The sequence below is a fragment of the Polychytrium aggregatum genome (assembly GCF_025602895.1).
Source record: "Polychytrium aggregatum strain JEL109 chromosome Unknown BJ171scaffold_44, whole genome shotgun sequence".
Lineage (NCBI taxonomy): Eukaryota > Fungi > Chytridiomycota > Chytridiomycetes > Polychytriales > Polychytrium > Polychytrium aggregatum.
Window position 1 is genome coordinate 254,687 of NW_026516246.1, and position 21,589 is coordinate 276,275.

The 21,589-nt window shown below is 56.6% G+C and overlaps 7 protein-coding genes and 1 non-coding gene across 8 annotated transcripts; 6 read left to right on the forward strand and 2 right to left on the reverse strand.

Annotated features, from left to right (window-relative positions):
* Positions 1-86: 86 nt before the first annotated feature.
* BJ171DRAFT_477921 (uncharacterized protein) lies at positions 87-4,977 on the forward strand (the record flags this gene model as incomplete). The annotated part of the gene is made up of 10 exons (XM_053108896.1): positions 87-262; positions 789-879; positions 926-1,912; positions 2,080-2,842; positions 2,994-3,195; positions 3,381-3,528; positions 3,749-3,855; positions 4,026-4,279; positions 4,448-4,869; positions 4,951-4,977. The coding sequence occupies 10 exons, from the start codon at positions 87-89 to the stop codon at positions 4,975-4,977; spliced, it is 3,177 nt and encodes a 1,058-aa protein (XP_052963046.1).
* A 65-nt stretch (positions 4,978-5,042) lies between these two features.
* Positions 5,043-5,381, forward strand: BJ171DRAFT_223530 (uncharacterized protein). Its single transcript, XM_053106514.1, has one exon. It carries the CDS (start codon positions 5,078-5,080, stop codon positions 5,288-5,290), a length of 213 nt encoding a protein of 70 aa, XP_052963047.1. The 5' UTR covers positions 5,043-5,077; the 3' UTR covers positions 5,291-5,381.
* Positions 5,382-5,503: 122 nt separating this feature from the next.
* BJ171DRAFT_t255 lies at positions 5,504-5,575 on the reverse strand. The gene has a single exon. It is a non-coding gene; the product is annotated as a tRNA-Asp (tRNA).
* A 1,328-nt stretch (positions 5,576-6,903) lies between these two features.
* Positions 6,904-7,364, forward strand: BJ171DRAFT_477922 (uncharacterized protein; the record flags this gene model as incomplete). The annotated part of the gene is made up of 2 exons (XM_053108897.1): positions 6,904-7,247; positions 7,310-7,364. 2 exons carry the CDS (start codon positions 6,904-6,906, stop codon positions 7,362-7,364), a joined length of 399 nt encoding a protein of 132 aa, XP_052963048.1.
* Positions 7,365-9,077: 1,713 nt separating this feature from the next.
* Positions 9,078-9,935, forward strand: BJ171DRAFT_428078 (kinase-like domain-containing protein; the record flags this gene model as incomplete). The annotated part of the gene is made up of 1 exon (XM_053107841.1): positions 9,078-9,935. A coding segment is annotated over one exon (858 nt), but the record flags the coding sequence as incomplete, so codon positions are not given.
* Positions 9,936-10,669: 734 nt separating this feature from the next.
* Positions 10,670-11,077, forward strand: BJ171DRAFT_428154 (uncharacterized protein; the record flags this gene model as incomplete). The annotated part of the gene is made up of 1 exon (XM_053107846.1): positions 10,670-11,077. The coding sequence occupies one exon, from the start codon at positions 10,670-10,672 to the stop codon at positions 11,075-11,077; it is 408 nt and encodes a 135-aa protein (XP_052963050.1).
* Positions 11,078-16,637: 5,560 nt separating this feature from the next.
* BJ171DRAFT_520160 (P-loop containing nucleoside triphosphate hydrolase protein) lies at positions 16,638-18,339 on the reverse strand. The gene is made up of 2 exons (XM_053112407.1): positions 17,945-18,339; positions 16,638-17,794 (listed from the first exon to the last, which is right to left on the reverse strand). The coding sequence occupies exons 1-2, from the start codon at positions 18,250-18,252 to the stop codon at positions 16,822-16,824; spliced, it is 1,281 nt and encodes a 426-aa protein (XP_052963051.1). The 5' UTR covers positions 18,253-18,339; the 3' UTR covers positions 16,638-16,821.
* Positions 18,340-19,439: 1,100 nt separating this feature from the next.
* On the forward strand, positions 19,440-21,350 carry BJ171DRAFT_223676 (uncharacterized protein). The gene is made up of 2 exons (XM_053106517.1): positions 19,440-19,613; positions 19,844-21,350. Exon 2 carries the CDS (start codon positions 19,865-19,867, stop codon positions 21,167-21,169), a length of 1,305 nt encoding a protein of 434 aa, XP_052963052.1. The 5' UTR covers positions 19,440-19,613; positions 19,844-19,864; the 3' UTR covers positions 21,170-21,350.
* The last annotated feature ends 239 nt before the right edge of the window (positions 21,351-21,589 follow it).

Here is a 21,589-nt window from a genome sequence, read left to right on the forward strand (position 1 = left end):
GAAATACCCGCCAGGTCCCCCTTTCTCAGCCCTCGGGTCCTCAGTTCCTCTCGCCAGCTTGCCAACCACCGCCATCCTCTGTCAATATGTCGCTGCACTCGTCGTGGCTGCTGCGGCTCTTTGAATCCGAATTCTTCGACTCTCGCCTCGCAATTCAGTACCTGCATCGATACCCCGACTCGGTCGGCATTCAGCACTACATCTGCAATCGGCTCAACGAGTTTCCCCAAGATGAAATCGAGTTTCTCCTCCCGCAGCTGTGGTACGGCCCTTCCTTTGCCTCTCTGCAGCGCCCGTGCTGTCCTGCTCTGTCCTGCCCTGTCCTGCTCTGTCCTCCTTGCGGCGTGCTCGCTTTGCCAAGAAGCGGCATTATAAGGAAGCTCGACATCGGCCATCGACGGGTGGAAAAAACAGCCTTGCCTGGATTGCCAAACAACCTAGCCACGAGGAGATGCGGCCGATGCAGGACTTCTGACCGGAACACTGCCATCCCTGTGGGCGAGTCGCCAGCTCTACCGACCTCGATAGAATGCCGCGCTCAGGCGCCGGACTGGTGGGCTGCTTCGGTGCAGCACGGAGGCTTGGATTGGTCGATTTTATGGAGCTGCGATTATCACAGCAGTCTGCCGAATGGCGACAACCCTACCACCTTCGAAACCTGAACGGACACATGGCCACGTCAGGCCGGGGCCACTCGTCGGGTTCCTGCAGGCACCTCTACGTCGCCAGCCGTTGCTTGCTGGATCGCTTCTCTGACGTCGTCTGTCTTTGCCGTTCCCATCGGACAGCCATCTCTTGCTCACTAAATCGTCGGCCTCGGTTGCCCTCGAAGATTTCTTGATGAGTCAGTGCGAGCGATCGCACCATATGGCGATCCTGGTATGTGAATCCATCTGTGCCTGCAGGCCGTTGGTCGCCATCGCAGTCCTGGGTGCTTCGGTGGCTATTCGGGTGCAGACCTGTCCCAAGGCCCAGCTTTGTCCGTTCGATTCTCATCGTGCACTCGTGCTCGATGCTCGGCCCTGCACAACAGACACTCTGGTATCTCAAAGCTGCCATCAACGACGTCCGAGTCAATCCGCAAAGCCGCACGTTCCGTGTCGGCAGTCGGATATACCACCGGTGTCAGAGTATCGTCTTTGCCGACTTGAAGCCCAACGAGCCCTCCCGAGTGCCCGAGTACCCGACTTTCCACATCCAGCCCAACGCCAAGCCCGTGCTCGTCGGCATGGGCATGATCCTGGCTGGCGTTGCATCGCCTGCCCTGACGCAGTCCACGCATTCCATGATCCTCAGCCAGGCGCGAAAGTTTTGCTCCTGGCTCCCCAGCTTCTGGACGCAAGCAAGCACGGGCGAGGAAGAGGGCCGACTATCCCTGGGAGCACGCACCAGCACCGCTGTATCTGCATCCTCGGCTGAACCGCGCGGCGAGAGTGCGGTCGTTGCGAGCATCAAGGCCCAGTCCCGGTTTCCCGTCACGTCGCCCTCGCTCGAGGATCTGCACCAGGGCTCCGCCTTCTCCTTTGACCGCTATGTCGAAAAGACATCTCAAGCCCTTGGCATGCAAACACCGCGCACTAACTCGTCGGCGGCATCGCTGCACGAGCACTCGCCGCAGCTTCGCCCCGAAGTCGGCGCCCAGCACCTTACCGAGAGTCTTGTTCACAGCCACTACTTCCACTCGCAGCTGCAGTTTGTCATGACCCTGGTCGATATCGGCGACCGCCTCCGCTCGGTGCCAAAGCCTGCTCGGCAAAACAGCCTCATTGCCGAGCTCGAGCTGCTGAACCACAACCTCCCGGCCGAAGTCTGCATTCCAATGTGGTGTCCGGCAAACAGCACTGTGGGAGAACACCACCGCATTGTGCGGATTTCATCCGAAGACTCGGTTGTCCTGAACTCGGCGGACCGGGTAGGCATAGCATGTGCAGCGGCGACGATGCTGTGGCAAGGCCAGGGTTACTCTGCAGGCATTTGCTTGTTTGCGCACAACTTCTGCTCCCCTCACCCATGGCCGATCCGAACGGGCTGAGGCTGTGCTTTTGCCGTGGCTCATGCGTCGCGTATGTCTTTGTTCAGGTTCCGTATTTGATCGTAGTAGAGGTTCTCGAGCATATGCCCACGCCGATCGCCTCCGAGAACATCAGCCACATCGAGCTGGCCGATGCTGTGCACTTTGAGGCAGCGGATCACCCGAGCGATATCGATTCGGATGTCGCCGGCGCGGTCAAGGCCGTCTCTGCGCCGGAGCAGCTTGGCATCGTGACCCCACCGACGACCACCCCACGGACCTCCGACTCGCCTGCGCAAGAGCACGGAGACTCCAACTCTACGTCCGTGCCCGACGTGCCCAACTCCAGCCCAGCGGACCACAGCGGACGCGCGAGCAGTCTGCAGTACCACCAGGAGATCCAGGACCGTCGCCACAACGCCCTCCAGAACATCAAGGTGGACGAGTTCTCGGAGCGGATGAGAACCGCTGCGGTTATGCTTTCGCAGCTCTACCACCAGCAGCAGCGCGAGGCGGACAGCTCTGCTGCATCCGCGGGTAAGGGCGATTCAAACCCCTCGACCCCCAAGCCTGCGCGGCGCGACACACTCTCGCGGCGCAACGCATCAAAGTCCTCCGCCGACTACGAAAACATCCGCAAGCGGATCATCGTTGAGATGACTGCCCTGGAGGAGCGCCGCATGAGTGCTCTCCAGCAACAGACTGCCAGCCGAGCGGCTGGCAAGGACAGCGGCACACAAGTTGCCGAGGTCGAGGACGGGTATCTGGTGGATGGCCAGACCAAGGAGATTGTGTACGATGTCATCAGGAAGGACAAGGAAGACCCAAGCGGTATGTGGCAGGAAATGGTGTGCTGTTTCCCTTGGATCTGTCCATGCAGTGATGCGGTCATGTCTCTGATTTGTCGTGAGACGGGGGACTGGCTGCCGATCCGGTTGGATTTCGAACTAAGAACTTGTTCCTGACGGTTCCGGCCATCCAGCGGCGGTCTTCCGGGAGACCTGGGAGGCCAAGGAGGCTCGTATCCGCGCCTCGTCGCCATACGGCAAGTACCCCGACTGGACCCTCCTCTCGGTCATTGTCAAGTCAGGCGCAGATCTTCGCCAGGAGCAGCTTGCTCTTCAGCTGATTCGAGAGTGCCAGATGATCTGGGACGAAGCCAAATGCCCCGCCTGGGTCCACAAGTAAGGCCGCGACACGATACCCCGGTGTTACGCAGTCTGGAGCGGAGGACATCCGGGTTGAGTGCAGCCGTGTCTTCCGGCGCGGCCACTTGGTTCCGCTTGAGTATATCCGAGTCGCTCCTGGCCTGCTTCGCTGACCCTGGCGTTTGCCTCGATGCCGACTTCTTCTGGGGATGTCGATAAAGCTTCCGAATCCTTGTTACATCGGACCAGTCTGGACTTGTCGAGACCATCCGCAACTCGATTTCGATCCACTCCATCAAGAAGGAGGGCTACTCGCGCAAGCAGCATGAGGAAGGAGCGCAGTTCACTCTCTACGACTACTTTATCCAGGTACCGCTCGTTATTTTTCTGCGTCGATTGGTCATGACTGCCGTGGATACGGAACGGTCGGCTGCAAAGTTGAGGTCGACTTGAAGCGTCCAGCACAGGAAAAGCATGCTGCAGCAATCGTCATTCTATTCTGAGACAGCAAGCCACTCTGTTCTGCACGGACATCGCTGGAAACGCAATCTCGGCGACACGTCACTAAAACCACCCGTTTGTGCCGCAGGAATTTGGCCACCCTGACTCGGAGTCGTTCCGGCAGGCCCAGGATTGCTTCATGCGCAGTTTGGCGGGCTATTCCGTCATTTGCCACCTTTTCCAGATCAAGGATAGGTCAGTAGCCATCTTTGGCAGCTAGCCGAGCGACTTGGCTCCGCTCATGTGCTGCATACTGCCCTTGCATCCGGAACTGTGCGCTGCCCTTGCATCCAAAACTGTGCGCTGATCCACCCATTGATCTGGCACACTTGTTTGTCATCGACTCAACACCATCGGATTCGCAGACACAATGGCAACATTCTGCTCGACAACCAGGGCCACTGCATCCACATTGACTTTGGCTTCATGCTGACCAACTCGCCCGGCTCGGTCGGCTTCGAGCTGGCGCCGTTCAAGCTCCCCCAGGAATACATTGACATCCTCGGCGGGCTTGGTAGCGATAAGTTCAAGGAGTTCCGGAGTTTGCTGAAGCAGGCCTTCCTGGCACTGCGCAAGAAATACGAGCAGATCGTCGTCCTTGTCGAGATGATGGAGAAAGGTGAGACGATGTGCGAGTCGCCCTGCTTGCTCCAGAGCGGACACTTGCTCGGAGCTGCATAGTGCTCGTTGTGAATGCATCTTTGCACTGCTGCCCATGATGGTGATGGCTGTGATGCTTGCGATGGGCAAAGGCGTGGTTGGCGACGTGCAAATCAGTCTGCTACAGTGATCCTGACACACATTGTCGATTTCATCTTGCCGATCAACCACATGGCAGAGTCGACGCTGCCTTGCTTCACCGGAGCCTCGCAAAAGCCCACGACTGTGTACATCCCGCCCACGGCGTCGTCCATGCTTCCCTTCTTTTCCAAAGAGGGTGGCGCCGCCGGTGGCCACGATGCCGTTGCCCATGCGGCTCAAGGCCTCGCGGGACAGCAGCATCCGGCCCCACTCAGCGCGACCAGCAGCTCGAGCTCGATCTCTGCGCAACAGACGACCGCGCATCAACGCGACCAGTATCCTGTCAGTGCCGCTCTCCAGGAGCGTTTCCAGTTGATCCTGACCGACAAGCAGGTGTCCGAGCTGGTCGATCGACTGGTTGACAGCAGCTGCAACAACGTGTTCACACGACTCTATGATGCGTTCCAGGTATGGCTCAGTCTTGACAGACCGGGAGGGAGGGGGAGCGAGCGAGTGAGTGAGTGCAAAATGGTGAAACGACTTTTGCAGCGATACTGTATTGGAGCGATGTCGTAGCGTGCAACACCCATTCGGGTCTGCGTTTTACTCATATTTGAACCTTTCTTCTCTGCGCCTTCCCATGCGGCACATCGATTCGTGCTTCAGTACTATTCAAATGGTATTTTGTAGTGGAAGAGCAGCCTATCTCATACCGCACAAACCGTGTGAATCTTGGACTGCCCCCCCCCTCCTTACTCTACTTGCGACCGTCACCTGGATTGCAGCGATTCCTTTCCCCTGGAGCACGGCGGAGCGGGCGGGCGGATGGAGAGACACAAAAAAAAGTGCCGAAACATCAAGTGTATTGTTGTGTTGTGTTGTAGCCTAGAATCTGGTGTATTTGTTTTTGGTTCAAGATGGAATCACGATGTCTCTGTCCATGCGGAGTGAATACTCTGTGAATCACGAATTGAGGGTGCATTGTGCAGTCAGAGGCGAATCGCACTTTGGCGAGTTTCTTTTTGGACAAGTTGAGAGACGGAGGAGAATATGGAAAGAATGTGGAAGTGTCGGTGTGACTGGAAAACACCAAAAAGCAAATCTCCCAAACAGGGAATCGAACCCTGGTCGCCCGCGTGACAGGCGGGAGTACTAGCCACTATACTATTTGGGATTTATATCAGAAATTATCCAGATAGCAAACACAAAGTTAAGCTAAACTGATTCTGAATCCGAGGATCTGTGGTGAACCCCGATTTCGGTGGCTCGATCAACACCCGCGAACAGAACAGTGTCGACAGAGGATCAAAGCCCTCGCCGCTCAAATCCGAGGCCAACCCAGAACGAGCCAACGACCTCCGACTCGACAGAGACACGGACGCTACCTGTTCCACCACCCTTGCTTCCCAGATTGCTCATGTCGTCTAGCACCTCTGAGGATCAGCCAAGGAATACGGACAGGCTCTCAAGCTGATAATCGCCCAGGTGACTGGAGGCAGCAGTGGTGGTAAGAATCCAATCATTTCGTATTGATAATCGAATAGAAGATAACATCATTCATACAAGAGAGAAATCGGGCAGCTCGTTGTCTGTTGGGTGCCCCGTGTGTTTTTGTGCGAGGCGTTGTCAGATCAAAGTCGTCTGAGATGGTTCGTGGGCGCATAGCCGCGTTGACGGTGTTCGTTCTCAATGAGACACCAGCCGTTGGGCCATTCTTCCAGCACACACACCCTCTGGTAGGTCCAGATGTCGATTTCACTCGGACCGGCAGCAGCTCTCGAGAACATGACTTCGGCGAGGTTGTTTCCTTGATAGGCCTGTCCGGCAACATGATGGTAGGAGTAAGGATTTGAGCCGTCAAGGGCAATGGCCCCATGAGGCACATCGACCAACAGATCGTTATGAGGCTCGGCGGAACCGTTTTCTTTTGTCGTTCTCATGGCAATGTACTTGGCAAACGGGATGGATGGGGCCATGACCTTGACGATTCCTGAGGCGACGACGGGGCCAGAGACTCCGCCGCCCGTGCCAGGTGCAGGGATGCCACTAATGCTATCGGGAACGCCGCCGCCACCACCAGATTGGGGGATTGGGTTACTTGAACTTGGATGGTTCGCAAGGGGTGGGGTGTTGTTTTTGTTTGGCTGGAGAGGTTGTCCGCGGTTTGGATTGGCATCTGCGTGGGCAGGATCGTTGGGCTCAGCAGGATTCTGGGGTTGTTGAGGATTAGGTTGTGGAGGGGGTTGAGGGTGAGGCAATTCGTGGTGAGAATGGTGGTGGTGGTGATGTCGGTCTTGGTCATGGTGGTGGTGACGGTCATGGTCATGGTGGTGATGTCGGTCTTGGTGGTGGTGGTGGGGCTTTGGACTCTGCAGGACTTGCTCGCCTTGTTCGCAGTTCATGGTGACATTGGCGGACTTGCCCAGTCTCTGGTGGTAGTACTTTGTTCCCAAGAAGGCAAACGTGCCGACGACAGCTGCCCCACCAACCACTCCAGCAGTAATGAGTAGAGGGTTTGGGGGCGAGCCTTGTGGCAGTGGCGAAGGAGACGGACTGGGGGATACACTTGCGCCTCCGCCTGCACCGCTTCCTCCGGCCGTGCCATCTGGCTGGGTGGGGGAAGGAGGGACGGCGACGGTACTCAGCGGAGACAAGCTGGTTGTTGTGGTGGACGACAGGGGAGAAGACGAAGATGAGGACGCCAGCGAAGACGTCGCAGTGGTGGTTGTGGAGGATCTGATCGTCGTCGTGGTCGTCGTCGTGGTCGTGGTCGTCGTTGTCGTCTTGGTCGTGGTCGTGGTCGTGGTTGAGGACTGGACAAATGTCAAGGACAAGGACGAGATTCTGTGAGTTGCATGCGAGAATGTGGGAGGGAGAGAGGGTTGAATTATTGTTCAACAGTGGATAGCTTACCGATGAGGTGCTTGGAGGCGGTGGCGGAGGTGTTGGCGCAACATCCTTGACTGTGACGGTTCCGATTACTGAATAAAAGCCATCTGAATTAGGATCCAAAATTTCCACTTCATAGACATTTGAAGGTGTATCTGGCGGGACGGTCACTTGAACAGTTTGAGATCCGCCATTGGGCACGGTAAGCTGTCCGATTTGACCATTGGTGAAGGATGCTGCTAATTCACTCTATTCAGAGTATGGAATCAAACGAAAGCGGGGTCAATATCCGCCACCAAAGATGGATGCTCCGGATGGTACATTGCGTAAGAGCCATTTGCTTTGGAGAAATCAACTTACAGCAGGATAAATGAGAATTTGAACAAGATCGCCCGAAGTATATCGGCCATCGCCGTTAATTGTCCATGTGAGCGGGATTGAGTACGAAGATCCATTGTTCCAGACGGTCTTGACAAAGCGAGGATATCAAGTGTGAGTAGCGAATCAGGTCAGCCTGTCAAGTTCTGGGCGCCGTCCTTGATTTCCAACTCCAGCTCTGAGGCAAGGCACGTTTGCCATCGATCAGCTCCTCGGTCGGTTCTATCCATATCTGAACCGCTGGGATGCGCAAGGAGAGCTAGTCTCACCGGAAACTGCCCAGCAGTGGGAGTGAGCCTTGACGGGGCAGTGGAGTTGAGGGCAGCCGAGAACCCAAGAAGAGACGCAAGTTGAGATAGAATCATGGTGTCCCAGCGTTCGGAAGGTCTCAGCATCAACCTTGGGGATTCGAACGGGGCGAGAGCGGCACCGTCCTTTTCTATGGCCGTGGGCTCGCTTGGTGGAGGAGGGCAACGTGAGGCGCCAACGCGCTCATCTGAAACATGGGATCCCCAAAGCGTCTCCGTGGCCTTCAGTGGATCGAGAAGGGAAACAGCCGACACGTTTTGTGACTCCCGCTGGCCTTGTCTGGTCGATATGCTTGGACTGATACCGTGATGCAAGGCCCTCTGTTTGTGGTGCAAGGCGGCGATTCTGAAACCTGTGCGAGAGCGACTCTTTGTTGGAAGCGCAGGCAACGCCCCCGCTCCCTGTGAACACGCCACGGCGGGGCTGCAGCAAGGCCTGATAGACAAGCTCGCCAAGGGTGTGGCTTGGCTGTGGCACAGGGCTTGTCCCAGGCGTTCGAAGCGCAGCAACTGTGACATTCGTGTATGTGAGTCACATTACGAACTCATCCTGAAACGGGACATCTCAATGCATGGACTGAACGGCTTCGATCGGCACATAAGCCCTATAATCCGCTCGCCGAGTTGTTCCAGCGATCTGCTCTCTGCGATGCGACTTCCTCCCTCATCTTGCCATGACTTGCAGTGACCGCAACTGCCGCTACCGCTCTCGCCCTTTCGTTGGTGTGGTCGGGACTGGACTGGCAGCAGAGACATGCCGCGCAGATCATCTGTAGCAACACGTAAATCTCAATTGCAGGACCCTAGGATCCAGCTCCTGATCGATTCCGAGAATGTTGGCCAAGGGTAGTTTGCAAGAAAATCGTACCACGATCGTATTGCTCAGGTCAAGTGTTCCTGGCCTGCGATATTTGCCTCGTCCAAGGCTCGCAAGTCGCGACCGTGTCACTCAAAATCGCTCCATTTGGCGATAGTGTCGTGCATTGGGACATTTCGATGCATTTCGCTCCTCGCTTTCGACCTTTCCCTCGTCTCCCCTCGTCTCGTCTCTGGCTTGCACCCACTTGCTTCCGCCCACTTGCTTCCACCCGCCCCTGCAACATGGCCAGCCAGAGGATTGTTCGGCCCCCCGCCGAGTGCCAGTCCTGGTACATCTCGCCCAGCGACATCACCGGCCGCTCGGCCAACCCCATCGGCCGTGGTGGCTTTGGCGAGGTCTTCACCGGCACATACTTTGGCTCCCAGGTCGCCATCAAGCAGCTCCTCGGCGCATGCAGCAAGCGCGAACTCATTGATCACCGCGATGAGATCAACATATCGAGTCAGCTCAGCCATCCACACATCCTACCGCTGCTCGGCGCCTGCGACCAGGACGAGGGCGGCAACCCGATTCCTCCATTCATGGTCTCGCCGTTCATGCCCAACGGCACAGTGCGTGACTATGTTGCCAACAACACTGTGCCACTCGAGGAGAAGCTCCGTCTGCTCTACCAAGTGGCTTCGGGGATGGCATATCTTCACGGCCGCCGCATCATCCATGGCGACCTCAAGGCCCTGAACATCCTCCTGAATGCCTCGTTTAGTGCTGTCATCACCGACTTTGGCATGTCCCGCACCAAGCACACTTCTGCCTCGATGGACCGCAACCGAAACAGCAGGCCGACTGGCGGCACCGAAGGCTATATGGCTCCCGAGATGCTCGACGATGACCCCAGCGGATCTACCATGAAGACCGATGTTTATGCATTTGCCATCACCATGTACGAGGTCCTCAACGATGCCAAGCCTGTCTGGACGACAGAGGACGGACAAGCCATGCGCGCTCGGGTGATTGAACGCATTTCCTGCAAGGGCAAGCGCCCCAAGCGGATCAGCGCCATTCCCGACGACGTCTGGGCGCTCATCGAACGCTGCTGGGCCCACGACCCGACCCACCGCCCTGCCTTCCCTGATATCCTTGTCATCCTCAAGCCATACAGTCATGCCGCCGTCGCTGCCGGCCCCGCTCTCGGCACTGTCAAGACCCCTTCCGTCGGCTGGGTTGCCAGCCATTTCGGCAGCCTCGATATAAACCGTCGCTCCCCGTCCCAGTCCAGTCGTCCCCCCGAACTCAAGTTTGATGGCATCGACTCTACCGATATCCCAGTCAACCTGATCACTCGCGCCAAGCAAGGCCATCCCGATGCTTGTCTCGATGCCGCCAAGGTGGTATCGGAAGGTCTCCCTGCCCGCCACGCGGGTTGGAAGCTTGCTGCCCAGCTCTTCAAGGCCGCTGCTGACCGTGGCAGCCTCGAAGCATCCTTCCAGCTTGGCTGGCTCGCTTTCCTGGGCGAGGGGGTGACCAAGAGTGACCGCAGCGCACTCTGGTACTGGCAAGAAGTTAGCAACAAGTCCACCGACGCGGCCCTCAAGCCTATCGCCGCACACATGGTCGGGTGGATGCACTATCTTGGCCGAGGCACCAAGCAGGACATGCAAAAGGGTATCAAGATCATCCGCGAGAACAAGTCGGATGTGTTCAAGCTCGGGGAGGCCGAGTGCCTGGCATCACGATGGAATAGTGTGGGCTCCGCCTCACCCGAAGCTCGCAAGTTCTTTACGCTATGCAAGCTGGGATCAAATCGAGACTGGCTTTGCAGGCACCTCATGGCCGTGTGTGTGTGTTCCATGGATTCGGAGCCGCAGAGGACTGGATGAAGGCAGCGGGTGTTTTCGAACAGCTCGCCAACGAAGGCCATAGTGACAGCCAGTTCTGGATCGGAATGTGTCTCTACTGGGGCCGGGGAGTATCGGAGGACGAAGCAAAGGCATTCGAGTGGTACAACGAGTCGGCCAACCAAGGCAACTCGTATGGGCAGTGGATGGTTGGTTGGTGCTACTGTGGCGGACGCGCTACGAGCCTGGACGAATCCAAAGCACTTGAGTGGTATCGCAAATCAGCCGAGCAAGACAATCGATATGGACAGGCTGAACTCGGCGACTGCTATCGATTCGGCGTTGGTCTTGCCGAAGACACCAACAGTGCCATTATGTGGTATCGAAAGTCCGCCGACCAAGGTCATGAAGATGCCACCAACAGACTCAAGGCCCTCAATATGTAAACATGATTTCAAATTTCATACAACGGGCCAAATACAACATCTGCAAATAGGTGAGCGTGAGGACTCACGCCGCATTCTGTGGACGTTTGATGATCGATTTGCCTCAAATTAATTGCTCCCGTGAACTGACCATCCAACCATCCCAGATAGAGCGGTTTGTCATCCCACTGGAACTGATCATCTTACTCCCCGATAAGAGAACTCTTAAAGGTATCTTGAGTTCGTTTGATTTGATGACATGCTCTTCTACGACCGAGGACAAATACTTGCTCGGGAGAGACAACTGGGTGGAAATCCGTTGCTTGCGGTAATAAATCAGACTGATTGAAGAGTTTTGCTGTTATAAAATCTGCGTTAACGGTCGAGACTGAGTGGGCAAAAAGCCATACAATACCCATTCAAGGTTGGACCGGAGATATTCCTTGCTTCCCATTGATTGATCAATTGGAGTTTGGAAACTTGACTCGCCACTTGAAGTTTTTAACATGTTCAATGAGGAGCCCAATGCTCGACGTGATGGTTTGGGCCATTTCTTGGGCAACTTCGTTTGTGTATAAATTGTCGCCGAGATTGTTTCATTTGACGGTATTTGGCGACTTCATACCCATCCCGACTCGCTTGTTATTGACGTCTCTGACATGCTATGAATTATTCACGATGATTGATTCGATTACGTTGTTGGATGAGGTTTGTGCTGGCAGGGAATGTGAAACAGAAGCTTGGCTGGTGGTGAAGGTGTCAGTGATGGGCCAAGAATCGAATATGGCGGAGGAAAAAGCTCACCTGAATGACAACAGGATGAGTTTTGACCATGACAAGACCACCAGACGGAGTTAATGTATGGATATCCCAATCTTCATCGAATAAGTATTGAGGAACTTTGACAATATCGTTGGCATGGCGAATCCACTGGGGTGCATTGTCGACTTTGATCCACTCATTCAAAAAGGGTGGGTGGAATACAATTTTATGGTAGACAGAAGCTTCGGAGACACGAGCAAATCCATTGCTTCGCTAGCTCCAGAGGATTTGATTGGCATAGATATCCCGAGACCTGATAAACTTACTATCGGCTGAGATAACAATTGATATTAGGTAGCTGTCGTGGCCATCAAGAATTTGTTTCAGACGACCTGAGGCGGCATCCCATATCTTGATTTTGTGGTCGCCAGAAGCAGAAATGATCCAGTTGCTCCCATGTGCCATAATGACGGAGGTAACCCAGTTGGTATATCCCCGGAGGGTGTGTTTCAGCTGGCCAGTACTCCATCCCACACTTTGATCTTGTTGTCGACCGAGCCAGAGACAATCCACTTGCCATTGGGCGAGATCGCCGCAGAGTTCACCCAGTGTGTATGTCCTGTGAGTGTCATCATCCACGGATCCCAGGTGGGTGCTGGACCAGCCGTGACCAGGAACGGGATCTTGTCCTCGAGTTGGTCGGCATATGTCTTGTAGATCGTTGTCTCCTTTGGTGTGAATGCATATCCCGAGTTGTACACCTGTGGTGCACTCTTGATGATCGGATCGGCAAACTCGCGGATGAATCGATACGTGTCCTTGACCAGTTCCTTCGTGGTGTCGTCGACGATGGTGCTGGGTGCCATGTTGGTCACTCCTCGCAGCACAGCCAGTTGCTCAATGATCGGCTTGACCACATGTGTGAGCGACCCACACTCGAGCCAGAAGAACACATGCGTCTTGACGAACCGAGTGAGCACCGCTGCCACATCGACCATCTCGGCCGACTGCCACACCGGACTCGACTCGGCCACTCCTTCCACACACCACACAAAGTGTGTGATCCAGTGGGCGACGCTGTATCGCAGCGACGGTGTGATCTTGGCTGCGACCCTGTCCTCGAGGTCTGGGATCTTGTCGTGAAAGTCGAAGATCTCGCAGATGTTGATCACTGGCTCGTGCGAGAGGATCACGCCGAGACATCCCTTGGCAAACATCGTGTGGAACGAGTCCGACACATGCCACGGATAGCCAGCCGATGCGTCGCCGAGGAGATAGTCCGCCACCGACTTGTGGTTGAACTTGACTTCGGTGTTGGTGGACTGGCTGCCTCGGGGACCCAATCTATTGGCGCCAGGATCGAGGACCAGACTGAGGCTCTTGAGACACTCGCGAACGACGCCGATCTCGAGTCCAAACACATGGGCGATGATCTGTGGGGTCAGGATCGACTGGGCCGGCTCTGGATGCTGCGTCGACGGTGTTGAGGAGCAGGCTGATCCACACGAATGTCTTGGACTGGTCCAGCAGGATGGCGACTGCCTCGGTGCGATCCGAGTCACTGAGAGTGTCATACGCTCGCAGTCGGTGGCGGATGAACACCTCGAGGTCACGGACGTTCTCCTCGCTCGAGGGTTCGATTGTCTTGGTCGGGACTCCATCGAATGCTGCCTTGATGTCCTCTTCGGGACGGGATGTCAGCAGCAACTTGAGCCATGGACGGGTCTTGTTCAGCTCGACGAAGCGCCAGGCAAGCAGACTGAGCAGCTGGTCGCGCGGAGAACACTCGTCGAGTGCATCCACCAGGATCATCACTGATCCCTTGGGTCTGTAGTCGCCGATGGCTTCGAGTGGATCCTCAATCACGGCCCTGAACAGATCGGGGATGCTCATCTTGTCGAGACTGTCCTTGGTGTGGCCAGCCTCGAGCAGCTTGCGGCCAATCGGCGAGTGCCACTTGCACAGACCGTATGCGATGGTGTTCAGCACCACTCGTGGATCGCTCTTGCGGATGTCATTGTATTTGAGGAACAGCGCCGACACCAGCTGGTTGGTGGCTGTGAGGATGTTGGCGATCTGGGCAGCAGCGACAGATTTGCCCACTCCAGCAACGGCATTGACCCACAGGACAGTGTCGGTGGTGTCCTGGTTGACCCAGTCGGTTGTTTGGTCGAACAGCCACTGGCGGGTTCCCTCGACATACAGATCCTCGAGTGCCCTTCTGTCGGAAGTGGAGTCGACTGGATCGAGGAGGGATCGCAAGAGCGAATCCTGGTCGGCGGTGAGCTGGATGGGACTATCCTTGTGGTATGTTGCTCCTTGATCTGCAGCAGTCTTGGTCTTGGTGATCAGGTTTCGGATACTGGGGACGAGTCTGTGGATCGATGGCTCAGTTCAGTCATTCGTCTCCATCGGCCGTGAGTCCAAGTAAATCGGCAGTGGGTGGATGGCTGTGTTCCGGCGTGATGGTGTCGATGTGCTCCCCAAACGATCGCATATCGGACAGTCTGACCGTCAAAGCGCCAAGTGGTGCTCACCTTCTGAGAGCACTGATATCCGCGGCGTCGAGAGCCTGGAGTTTCATCAGCTCCTTGAATGTTTGCTGGATGGTCATTGGTCGTCCATCGAAAAGCGGTGACTTCCTGTGGATCGGGGCGCATTTTGGGAAGTCCTCCACAGGTGGAAAGTGCTTGATCGACGCCATTCTGCCGTCGATGGTCTGCACCGACGACCATATGAGAACTGGTTGGACGATGACAGGGTGGTCGGTGCCGGCAGTGTCCTTCATCCGCTTGAGGGCGTGCTGGATCTATTGTTGAGCATGAAACATGGTTGATGCGAATATTGACCCCGATATGGCCAGCTTCTGTTCTATGCACAACTTGGATTTGGATTTCACATTACCTCGAGTAGTTGGTTGTCATCCTTGACATGGGCTTCGACGGTGCGCCTCAAACCTCCTCCGAGAGCAACACCACGATCACACTTGACTGATACAGCCCACTGATGAAGCCCTGCTCGAAATCGTCGCTGTTGCAGAGACAGAGGCTGTCGATGTGCGGATGGAGGGCTGTCTCGTTCCGACCGTGGGCTGCCAGAGCTCCATGAAGAGCAGTGGCTTTGTCGGCCTCGCTCCTGACTCGATAGCTGGTTGTGGGTTAGCACTGATTGCCACAAGAGGCGGTGCTCGGCGAGATGCTCGGTTTCGTACTCACCTGATGAACACATCGTGGACATCATAGTCCAGCTGACACCTCCATCCTTCAGTTGGGATTGCAGGTGTGTAATGTTGAGGGCGCATATCCGGGGTCGCTGGATTGATTTCGGTGTTGGGTTCGGCCGTGGATGAAGGCATTGAGGAATGTGGTTGCTGGCGATGCTGCTCCTGGGCTCTTCGGACCCGAATCTTGCCTCCTAAATCGAGGTCCACCTCTTGCATGTCTGCCTCCGACATGCCGAGGATCTGATTGACCTGAATGTTAGCCCAGCGCCACCAGAGCAGATGTCTCATGGCTTCTGTGATGTGGCCACTCCAAACTCACCAGGGCGGCATCGTCAATGCCGTTTGCGAGGAGGTTGTACTTATATCGGAGCAGCTCGGCTTGTTCGAGGAAGTGGTCGAAGGGGCCGTCCATCTCTGCAGCCACACGGAACAGGCGGGTCTCTGGGGTCGGTGAGTAAGTCTGTTCTGTCGAGACACGTCTGCCAGAATCGTCTGGTGGATTGAGAAAGGCAGGACCAAATCGAACCACAGGAGTTGGCTTGTCCACGCCCTCGATCCAAGACGGAGGTGATTGGTCCAGGACGATTCGAAGGCGCCATGACATTTGATGTCGTTGCTTGACGCTGCTCATGGTCATGGAGGTGTGATCAAGCCATGACGGAGCCATGATTGTCTTGGTGCCGAGATTGCTGCCTATGGCGATGGATGGAGCATCGTGCATCCGAGAAGAATGGAATCGGGCCGGTGTCTGACTCGATCCATGATGAATGCGACCATCTCAGCAACTCGTTGGGATCAGGAACGAACTTGCAAACAACAGACCCGTTGTCGACTGTTTCCCCGGGCCACATAAAACAGACTGAGTATTCAACAACGGAGACATACTCCTGACCGAAGGATGCACGCCCCCGTCAGCACAGTCCTGACATCGGAATGCGTACCTCAGGGAACTGGATGTCGGGTTTCGGATGAGCCTCGCGGGTGGGAGCCAGTCACTTCCCCAAAGGCAGCTCGACAGTGACGCTGAGACCCACATCCCGTTCAGGCTGCCAACTCTCCACTGCGAGCCGTCCTGGTGCACATCTTGTCGAGGTAGACGCAGGGTGGCTTCTGGACGGCTTGGCTGATCGTTAGGCCCCCATACAGCCGCTTGGTGGACTCGGCCTCGCTAATGAATCGATGATAAGAAATCGACGTGGTCAGAGCCGCTGCCACACATCAGCATCAGCTGTGCTTGGCCAGGAAGGACACGAAATAGAGCAGAATATGTAGAGTCGACGATGGAGAGTGGCATGTGAGTCGCTCTCGCGGCTGGAAACGGTGGCAGCAGCACGGACAGATGAGCCAGGTCTATTTGTCCCATCCTGACGACGGTATCACTCTGAGAGGGTATCACCGGCAAGCCCCGGACGGCGGCATCGCACAAGATGCCGATCAGCCGTGGCTACTGGACAACACAGCTGATCTCTGCCGTGCACCCAAGTGCTGTCACATAGCAGAGGCTGTGAAATGAAGCCGAATCGACCTTCCACTCAGCAGAATCAGATCGGCCCGGGTCTTACGCCGTCCTGGTTGTCTCATGGGCAGCAAGAGTCGTGGACTGGACATGTGTATATTGGCATGCGAGACAGCCGCACCATTGTGGAGTGTCCAGGTGTGCATGCAGAGAGCAGGTCGATGAGATGATACAGAGTGGGTATTAATGGGATGGGATGGATGCACATGAGGCGGGTGCAAAGTTGGTGGTGCTTGGACCGCTGTTGGCAGTATATCAGCCAGTTTACGAGTCGCCGTCGCTTGGCTTGGATCCAGAAGTGTCCTTCTCGGCCGAAGCGTCCTTGCCGTCCTTGCCGTCCGAGTCGCCGTTCTCGGCCTTCTCTTTCTCATTCTGCTTCTGCTCTTCCTCGCGCTTCTGCTCTTCCTCGCGCTCCTGCTGTGCCCGATACGCTTCCTTGATCGCCTGCTCAATCTCCCACTCGGACTTTGCGCCAGCCTGGATCTCCGAGGCCCGCTTCAGGAGCTCCGGGACCACGCTGTCGGGAGCAGCCCGGTTCAGGATCATGATCCGCATGGCGTCGGCAGGGGAGATGACGTGCTCGGGGAGGGTCTCGACGCCCTCGAGCACAGCAGCAGGATCGTCCATGACGGCGCGGTACATGTGCGCGAACTGGTACTGGGTGCAGTAGCCCAGGTCCATGTGCAGGTCGATGCGGCCGGGCCGGATCAGGGCCGGGTCCAGGACTTCGGGGTGGTTGCTCGTCATGATGACAATCATGCCCTCCTCGGTGACATAGCCGTCGAGGCAGTTGAGCAGCGCCGAGAGGGTGAAGCCGGTCGAAAACAGCCTGGCCTTCTGGTCCAGCGAAGGACCCATGATGCTAATGTCCTCAAACGCAGGCATCTCGGCATGCAGCAGGGCACGGCTGGTCCGCGAGTGCACCGTCTTGGACTGGGCATCAATGTCCTCAAAAACAATCAGAGAGTTCTTGGGGATGCTGGAGAAGGCCGACTGCAGGGCGCTGTCGTCCTTGATCTCCCGGAGGTTGATGTAGTAGAGGTCGCGGTTGAGCGACGAGGACAGGGCGTTGACCAGGCTGGACTTGCCGGTGCCCGGTCGGCCTGAGAACAGATAGCCGCGGCGGTAGGGAATGCCCATGCGGGCGTAGAACTCGCGATCGGCCGTGAAGGTGGCAATGTCCTTGCGCAACTGCTTCTCCTGGGCCATGTCGAGCGAAACGGCGTCGATGCCGCGGCTGGATAGATGCACAGGCAGCGTGGGTCAGCGACGAAGCAGATGGCCAGGGCGACGATGGATGCTGTGTCGGTGCGATGGACCGAGGCATGTGCTGGCACCAACAGAAGCGACCCGATCCCGGCTGCCCGATTCACGGTGAATGGCTCACCTCGAGTGCAGAGTGCAGGTCATGTTCCAGTAGTATGAGCCGGCGTCCCAGGAGGCAGCGACTCGCTCGTAGCGGCCTCGGGTCTTGTTGCGCTTCCGATGGCGCTCGAACTGGCGGGCGACCTTGATGACCCAGTTGCGGATCCACTCGACGTTGTACTTTTTGCCGGGGGTCTCGGGGCAGATGACGATCGTGGGCTCGGCTCCGGCGCGCATCGAGCGAGACGACTCCGAGTTGTTGTTTTCCTGGCCATTGTCGGCCTTTTCGAACCAGACGCGGAAGGTGTCGCCGTCGTCCTGGAGCTTCATGCTCTTGCTGTTGTCGACGGGGAGGATGTTGAAGTCCGAGATGTCCTCGTCATCGACATCGTCTGAGTCGTTCGAGATGGCGCCGTCTGCACCGAGCTCGCTCTTCCCCGGCTTGGCGTCGCCCTCAGGCTCCTTGGTCGGGTCCGAGTCTGAGGCTGCGGGCTTGCTCATTGCTGCTGAGCCGGCAGCGAGAGTACCAGAAATGCCGGCCGAGGACTCGAAGGGGACGAGCCGGAACTCGCCGACCTCCTGGCCCTTGGCCAGCTTGGAGATCAGCCAGGCGAGCGACAGATAGTGCTCGTTGACACAGCGCTCGCCGTACGAGTCGATGCGGAAGTATTCGACGCGGAGACTGATGTCTTCGGAAGTGAGCATCCAGCTGCCGATGTTGTCCCAGATGTACTTGGCAAGGGCGAGGCCGATGGTGACGATGGCGGAGGTTGCTGTGGGGCGAGTCGAGAGTCAGCACTGCGGGAACGGACAGTCACCCGAGAGACAGAGCCACCCCGAGGACATGCTGCTGTGCGGAACGAGAGCAGCACCGGGGACAGGCTCGTCTCGGCTCGTCTCTACTCGGCTGCACAACACTCACTGAACATGTCGACGACGTAGATGCCGGTGTTGATGTAGTTGCCAAAGTGGACCGGGACCCAGGCCAGCAGCAGCATCTGCAGCTGGGACTGGCTGAAGAGATCGTAGATGGGCTTGAGGCTGCCACCGGTCAGCTGCTGCTGCAGATGGGTCCAACCGCTGTTGGCGGCATGGCCGAGCGAGACGACGTGGCTGACGAGCAGCGACGCCTGTTCGTGGGCGAGGAAGGGCAGGAGCCAGAGCAGCCACGACTCGGCGGCGGATGCAGGCACGGGCGTCATGGATTGGATGAGATGATATGAGATGGAGATGGAGATGGGTGGTTGGCAGAAGTCGAAGCGAGTGAGGGGGTATTTATATCGACAAACGGAGCCAGAGGCGTGGGAAGGCGAAACACCATGGGAATGGCAAAGTCGCTGGGACCCATGTGTGGCTGAGCTGTGGCTGTGTTGTGTGACGGCGCAATCCGAATCGAGCCAAGTGCACTGGATCCGGAGCGATCCGCAAGCACGTGGACTGGTGGTTGCACGTGTGTGGTGTGGTTGCACATTAAGGCAATGATGTCCATCGACAACCACTCACTCACCACTCGCTCACTACTCACCACGTCCAGACCAGCTGAGTCCAGTTGGGCACATCGGAAGATCTGTGTATCTCCTCTGTGTCGCTGTCTCGATTCCCAACCCCATCTCTGTCTCGGCATTGGATCTGTGGGTCCTGATGGTGATCATCATGACAGTTGTCGATGGAGGACGGCGTTGCAGGTCTGGGTGAGTGAGCTGCTGCCAACCAATCGATATCCAACGCCGGTGGTAATGACAGGTGCTGGATGTGTGGGAATGCGGGTGACACGTACTGATTGACTGGCACTCGATCCATGGATCCAATGCGATCCTGGTTTGGTGACTGTGCCACTCTCATTCCATTTCACCCATCTCGCCTCATCGCCTGGACATCATCATCGCCTGGATATCATCATTACACTCTCCTCACATTACAGTCCTCCACATCCTCAACCGACATGGCTCGATTGGCCATAGACGACCACGACCCAGATAGATTCACCATCATATGCTGCAACGACAGCTTCCAGGCCGCTCTCGATCACAACACCATCAAGATCCTGCTCAGAGTATGCAAACGAGCCCGACCCCTCCTGAGCTCCAAGGTTCCTCGTTTCCACTCATGGTGTCAGAAGGCAGAACTGTGCCGTCCAGACGGACAGATGCGGATCGGCCTCACACCGAGCGATCAGATTGTCATCTCCCTGCACTGTGATGATCTCGCCGCATCCGACCGATCCTGGCTCATCGAACTAGCTGACCAGGGAAACGCATCGGCTTCATATCTCCTGGCAAGGATCCTGCAAGCTGAACTTTTCTCCCAGCCCTCGCCTTACAAGTCTCGGCGGCGAGCCAAGCGATATCAAAGTGTCCAATATCTGAAGAAGGCCGCTGGCGCTGAACACTTGGTGGCCCAGTTCCATCTGGCTGAGCTTCACCGCAGCGGCAACATGGTTCGTCAGAATCACTCCAAGGCATTCGATTTATATCGTAGCCTTGCAGAAAATGGACTTGCCCGTGCCCAAGTTGTCCTCGGTCGATGCTACGAGAGCGGCGAGGGCATCGATCAAGACTACGACACAGCCATCCTGTGGTATTCCAAGGCAGCAGATCAAGGCAATGTCGACGGTCGACTTCATAGCGCATTCCTCCGTGGATGGTTCTCGCTCATTGGCCATGATGTCGAGCAGAGCGATGTCAATGCGCTCAACCACTGGCAGGAAGTCAGCACCCTGTCCACTGACCCAGTCCTCAAACCCATCGCCACACACATGGTCGGATGGATGCACTATCTCGGCCGGGGCACCGTGCGAGACGAACAGAAGGGGATCAAAACGATCCGAGACAGCAAGTCTCCTGAGTTCCCACTTGGAGAAGACGAGTGTCTAGCTGTATCGCGCTCCCACTGCTCCGACTCACCCGTTGCCCGCAAGCTCTTCAATCTGTGTCAGCTGGGATCGGAGCGAGACTGGCTATGCAGGCATCTTATGGCCGTGTGTCTATTCCAAGGGTTCGGAGTCGCAGTGGAGGAACAAGCAGCGGCGGATATATTTGAGCAACTTGCCAACGACGGCCACAGCGACAGCCAGTTGTGGTTCAGTGAATGTTTTCGGTATCAGGGAAACGTGTTGCAAAACGCAAGAAAGGCATTCAAGTGGTTTGGGAAGTCGGCCGAGCAAGGCAATTCGTACGGACAGTGGATGCTTGGATATTGCCATCGCTGGGGAGATGGAGTCCCTGAAGATCACCCCCAAAGCTGCTGAGTGGTATCGCAAGTCAGCCGAACAGGGCAATCGGAACGGACAGTTCGAGCTTGGTGATTGTTATCAGTTTGGCCGTGGTGTTGCCAACAACATCGACATTGCTGTCTTTTGGTACCGCAAGTCGGCGGAGCAAGGCCACGATAGAGCCATCTACATCCTCCAGGGGCTCAGCAAGTGGCCTTGATCCCGAGTTTGACTGACTCCTGCCTCGGATCCTTGATTGACACTGTGTACTATCGAATGACTCGGCTATGACAACTCGTCATAGTTAGCAGTGCATTGGAGGGTCAGCCTGCTGGACCTGCTCTTTCGATCGCACTCCCCCTCGCAGTCGCACCCCTCCCGCACTTGGATCGCTTGCTCATGTACCCGCTCCCCGCACTGCCTTCCGAGCATTCGCACTTGGTGCACACCCTGCAC

Excerpts from the sequence above, each read along its gene's own strand:
- BJ171DRAFT_520160 (XM_053112407.1), bottom strand. The coding sequence starts at position 18,252 with ATGAAGCTCCAGGACGACGGCGACACCTTCCGCGTCTGGTTCGAAAAG. Across the intron at positions 17,795-17,944 it reads ACCTGCACTCTGCACTCGAG|CCGCGGCATCGACGCCGTTT; the intron begins GTGAGCCATTCA and ends GCATCTATCCAG.
- BJ171DRAFT_223676 (XM_053106517.1), top strand. The coding sequence starts at position 19,865 with ATGGCTCGATTGGCCATAGACGACCACGACCCAGATAGATTCACCATC.
- BJ171DRAFT_223530 (XM_053106514.1), top strand. The coding sequence starts at position 5,078 with ATGGTATTTTGTAGTGGAAGAGCAGCCTATCTCATACCGCACAAACCG.